A 6,000-nucleotide genomic window follows, 5' to 3' on the forward strand; every position below is an offset into this window, starting at 1 on the left:
AGTTTATAGGCCAAGGACAAATTAGACTAAGTTTCTTAGAACTTAAGAAAATATCACTTTGATTGCTTACCCCCCCCCCCACCCCCCAGTAATTTACAGCTGAGAATCTAGTTTTGTTTTGTGCCCAAACAGAAAGAAGATCTGCTGTGCTGTTGAAAGAATTTTTTTGAAAGTTGTTTTTGGTACATTTCTGTATTTTGAACATGTAATGATCAGAAAATAGAAAAGTAAATATTCAGCTTAGAAGTTTTGTTCTCATTCAGGGCTCTTTATAGAGAATGAAACATGTTATTATGTGATATGTTTATGAAGTAGCTCGCTTGGTAGAACTTGAAGTACTTTCGTCGTTTAAAGATAATCTAAGTTATTTGTTTGAAAATGGAATGGTGTTTGAATTATGTGTTTGAACCTTCTCCTACTTTTTTTCCCTGTGGGACTTTGAGTAAGACATCTAATCACAACTGTGAAAAGTAAGAATAAAAAATATTTCATGCTGATTACATTGATGAGTTGTTCATGATTTACAGGGCTACTGTGAGGGTGAGGGAGACATTTACATATTTTCATGGTTTGGGCTCTTTGGAATTTATATCAGTATGAGATAAATTGTCAAAAGGCCCCATACTTCAGAGCAAGTGTAGATAGGGAAGGCAGCAGGGCCCAGAAGCTGACTCACTTGTTTGGTACTTGTGGATTACATGTGGCTGCCAAACATACTTAATGTACTTTAGCTCAGATATACTTCTATGGTCAGCCATGTGGAATGGGGAGGCCCAGCCCAGGATTGTGTACTGGCTACCTGATTTGTTTCTTACAGTGCCTAGCCCTGCATCTAATTGGTTCACTTTTAGAATGAGACAGATCCTCAGTCATTTTCAGTCAGCCTCCATCCACCATATGCCCCAGAGCACCCTGAGTAAAAGCTTCCCGTTGGCCCACATGTCCCCAATCAAAGCTCAGTTAAATAATAGATTTGTGTACTGATGTGTGTATGTGTAACTGTGGGGTGGAGGGATGGGGGAAAATAAGCTCTTTTTTTGTTTGTTTGTTTTTAGTTCACAAAGAATAGGTTATAGAAAAGCCAAAGAGGATAGAGAAAAACACTGTTGACTGATGATGTGTGGAGGGGATTGTAATCAATGTAATGAAACAAGTCATATGAATGGTTGAATGTGAAACTGATGATGTGCCCTGTAAATTTTCACGCAATCCACAATAAAAACCTTAAAATAAATAAATAAATAAATAAATAAATAAAAAACAGGGTCTGAACAGAGGAGAAATTCTGGTGATAGAAGAATTACATAGCATAAAGAATTGTTAGTCTGGTGATGGTGGTGGTTATGTGCTGTGGAGTTGGTTCTGACTCCCAGCAACCTTGAATATAGGGTTTCCAAGGCTGTAAATCTTTACGGAAGTAGAAAGCCTCATCTTTCTCCCGTGGAACAGCTAGTAATTTCAAATTGCTGACCTTGAGGTTAAAAGCCCAACTTGTAACCACTACACTACCAGAAATCCTTATTGTTTATCTAGTCAAGCAAATTTATATGTGATGCTGACAGAATGGCCAAGGCCAAGCCCCTGTAACTGGTAGTTGAAGAATATTTTGTTTGTTATATTCATTAAAAGGGTAACTAAAAAATTAGAGGTTGGCTATGAAATTGCTGTTTTTATTTTCTGGCATGTGGGAATTTCCTGACGTATTTAAAAGGAAATAGCCACAAACTTTTAGCTAGCTAGGCATTCCTGAATGGATGACAGTCATTGCTTTGTTAATTTCATCAACATGTTCATTTCTTTCAGCTCCATGTTCATGCATGTCTTTTAACCCGGAAACCAGAAGGCTGTCCATAGGTCTAGACAATGGTACAATCTCAGTAAGTACACATAAATAAGATTTCCAGTTGAAATACTTCCCTTCCTGTGAAGTGTGTATATGCATTGTGATGACAATTATTTTCTTAGTTGTTTCAAATGAGCCTAACAATCTTGCTTAGTAAAGTGGACATTGCGGTGCAGCAAGCTATGGTGAGGAATTCTGGGTAGGAAGAACTGTCACCAGTCTTGGCTTAAATGCTGATGAGGTTCAGCGTGACTTCCCATGTACACAGTAGCGAGGATAGGGGCGTGATTAGGTAATCAAGTGAACTGCATAAATCTCTGTGTTCAGTAGAGCAAGCTGTGCCACTGGTGGCTTTGATCAGTTGGGTAGTCATGGTATCATAAGCTTCCACATGAGCAACCGAATATGAAGCAAATGTCTTCTTTTAGATCTCCTTGCCTGTTCTAGTCTTTGATACTAGTGTTCTCCTCCTGTTTTTGCTCCTTCTAGCTTGTGAATAGAATCCTGTAAATTTGTATGCACAGAACCTAGTAGGGTAGAGCCAGATAAATATTAGACCTTTTGATTAATAATCTTAATAAAATTGAAGTGATTAGAGATTGGAATTTTGTATTTTGATTTCAATTAGCAACAAAACCAATCTGATAAATTCTCTATTTGATAAAGTGTTTTGTACTGACATTAGTCTTGGGTTAGAGGGACCCTGCATAATAGAAATTTTTACTCTGGCCATGGAGCCCTGGCGGTACAGTGGTTAAGTACTCAGCTGCTAACTGAAAAGTCAGCAGTTCAAACCCACCTGCTGCTCCTTGGAAGAAAGATGTGGCGGTCCACTTCCTTCGAAATTACAGTTTTGCAACCATGTGGGCAGCTCTACTTTACTTTATAGGGTGGTTTGAGTTGGAATCAAATTAACAGCAATGCTGTGTATGTATTTTCTGTTGTTGTTGTTATGTGACCATGCTTTTCCACAGGGTGAAGGATCTTAGGGGCCAAGGACATGTGCCTAGCTCAGTTTGTTGCTCCCAATCCCCCCATACGTGCTGAAATTTCCTGTCCCAAAATAGCTCAGACAGAACTTACTTCCAGGATCTTTTACCTGGGTCCACCCTTAGGAACATAGAAAGAGCCACCAGTACATTAGGCTGAAAGAGTGACTGAGGAGCAGTGCCTTGAGGTGGGTGGAATGGAGCTGGGGAATGAGAAAAGCGGTAAGCTAGGCTGGCCCTCATGTCATCACACTGTACTATAAGTAACTTTAAGGAGTCCAGCAATTCCAAGTTTGTTAAGATTAGAGGAGAGAACATATTTGATTTAATGGTTTGTTAACTTGATTTATAGGCCGTAAAGAATATGGTTTCTATTTGTCCTTTTGTCCTGGCTCCTACAAATTTTATAGGTGGACCTGGAATTTTTAATTTGATTCTTTAATCAAAACATCTACTTAGCAACCTTTAAGAAAAAATTATAACAATAGTCTTATATTTAAATCAGAAAATTGACAAGTATTTATGGAAGACCTGTAGGTAGCATCTAGAGCATTGGTTACTAAAGCTTTCCTTAGGCAGCCTGGAGAGAAGTCTACTAAAAAGAGGGGAGGGGGTAAATTAATTTTAAAAGAAGAAAGGAGGTAATTGGATTATTAAGTGAACTAATGTCTCATTACAAATGGTATCTGAGAAGAGTTGAGATCCATAGATTGCTCAGTACTTCCTGGCGTAGTGTAGATAGTAGTGTACACTCACTGTCTGTGAAGAGACTTATGTGGCTATAACGTGACTGGGACTTTGCACTTTTGACATCAGTGTAGGTGGTAAATGAGTTACTGATAAATTTAGCTTTGAAAGCAAGAACATTGAGCAAAGTAAGTTATGGAACATTCTAGCTTTAAGAAGAAACCACCCTAACCATTGTTGTTGCTGTTAAATGCTGTCGAACTGGTTTTGACTCATAGCCACCTTGTGTAGGGTTTCCAAGGAGCAGCTGGTGGGTTTGATTTCTCTGTAGTCAGTGAGGCTTCCAGAGAACCAGAATATATACCCCAAACCAGGCTCAGACACTTCTCTCTAGTTGTCAGTACAGTATTGATATCAAACCTACCCTAATCTCACCTTTATCTTCTGAAAAAGATTGAGGTACCTCAACTTGCATGACATATTGTTATCAAGTGGTTCCAACTCGTAGCAACCCTGTATAGGGTTTCTGAGGTGGGTTTGAAGTGCTGACCTTGTGGTTTGCAGTCCAGTGCTGATGCTACAGCACCACACTGTGTATGACGTAGTTTCCTTAAAAGTGCCTCCTTTATGTTGCTGAAGAAAATGGACTGAGTACCCTACATTTTGTCATTAGAAGAATTGCAAAGAGCTTTAAGTAAGGGAAAGATGTACTGTAAGAGCAGTGTTCAGTGATTCTTTAAGGTCTTTGGGTACTACAGTCTCAGATTCTTCACAGAAAAAAATCATATAGAGTCTCAGCTGTGTTGTAGTTTATTTTCTAAAAGTGGGAAATCTTGTTTAGAATCTATACTTTCTCCAGTCTCTCATTTTAGTAAATAAATTTTAGGAAGAAGAAATACTGGTTGGCTTTTTAGTTATTTGGAAGCAAAGAAAGAATGAAATCAGAAGGAAAATTTTTATTTCTCTTTATTTTATAAAGAATACATTGTGAAAGGTTTAAGAGACAGTTGTTAACCTTATGTAACTGAGGGGTGAATTACAGTATATATCATTCTTTTAAAAAGTTGGCCCCAAAGGAAAAGAGAGAGAATGAGAACTGGATGGGGCGTGATCCAGTAGGAGGCAAGTAGGTCCAGACAATTTGGAGAATTTCTTATTGAGAAAGAACAAGGGACACTTTGTTCCACTTGAAATAGGAAGGAAAGACAGAAGCAAACTTTAACTTTGAGATGTAGGAGAATAGCATTTTCTTTTCTTTTTTTTCCACCACCCCCCCTTGAAGTAGCAAGTGACATCACCTACTTAGAGAAGTTGAAAATAGGATGAAGTTATGTTTTCATTCCTATACTCTTCCTCTTTTTATTTTTTTTTTAACAAGAGTTTGGATACTTGTTTCAGTGATCCCTTCCATTTGCTTGATGTTACCCTGTACTAATGACTGTGATTCCTACCAGGCACCCTTTAGCCTGTGTCTGCTACCTAACATCTACCTGCTCCTTAGGACCTCATTTTGTAATTTGTTGTTAGGTGCCGTCAAGTTGGTTCCAACTCATAGTGACCCTGTATAGAGTTTCAGAGGATAGCTGGTGGGTTTGAACTGCAGACCTTGTGTCATGCCTATACCCTTTCTCATCTTTTTCTTTTTTTTAGACTTTTATTGTGAATTGCGTGAAGATTTACAGAGCAGATCATCAGTTTTACACTCAACATATCATTTACTTGACTTCATTGCAATGATTGTAATCCCCTCCTTATACCAACAGTTAACAGTATTTACCTCTATTCACTTTAAAACTTGTATTCCTCCCTGTGTCTCCTGCTACCTTAATCTTTCCTCTGACAACTTCCCTCTTCTTGTATATTGCCGGCCCCATCACCCATGTTAACATGTGTCTAATCTCTAGCCTATGAATAATTAATCCTTCCCCTGCCTCTCATGACCATCTTTTATCAAGAAACATTTTCTTTACTTTTTACAACATTGGTCTCATACAATATGTCTTTTTATGATTCACTAATTTCACTCAGCATAATGTCTTCCATTATTATGTCTTCATCAATGTTACTGGAAGGTGTTTCGCAGATTCATTGTTTATTCTTCAACATTGTGTAGTGTTCCACTGTGTACATGTACTAAAGCTTGTTTAACCATTCTCTGTTGATGGGCATTTAGGCTGCCTCCATCTTTTTGATGTGTCTGTTGTAGACAGCATATTGAAGGATCTTGTTTTCTTATCCATTCTCTTCTGTCTGGCGACTGGTGTATTTAATCCAGTAGCATTCAGTGTAAATATCAATAGGTATGAATTAATTGCTGTCATTTTGCTGTGTGTTTTTTGTGGTGCAGCTGATTTTTTTGTTCCACAAAATTTTCTGGGCTGAGTTCATTTTGTTTGTGGGGTATTTTTTCCACCTTCATTTCTGTTGTTGAAATGTTAACTAAATCTTTCTGATTCTCTTCTTTTTTATTTTTATTTTGAT

At 37.9% G+C, this 6,000-nt stretch overlaps 1 protein-coding gene across 1 annotated transcript in view; it reads left to right on the plus strand.

Annotated features, from left to right (window-relative positions):
• WDFY2 (WD repeat and FYVE domain containing 2) overlaps positions 1–6,000 on the plus strand; it is a 269,563-nt gene that overhangs the window by 138,471 nt on the left and 125,092 nt on the right. Inside the window, exon 3 of the mRNA XM_006876937.1 lies at positions 1,804–1,877. Coding sequence (XP_006876999.1) covers positions 1,804–1,877 — 74 coding nt within the window. The remainder of the gene's footprint in view (positions 1–1,803; positions 1,878–6,000) is intronic.

The sequence above is a fragment of the Chrysochloris asiatica genome, unplaced genomic scaffold (assembly GCF_000296735.1).
Source record: "Chrysochloris asiatica unplaced genomic scaffold, ChrAsi1.0 scaffold00432, whole genome shotgun sequence".
Taxonomy (NCBI): domain Eukaryota; kingdom Metazoa; phylum Chordata; class Mammalia; order Afrosoricida; family Chrysochloridae; genus Chrysochloris; species Chrysochloris asiatica.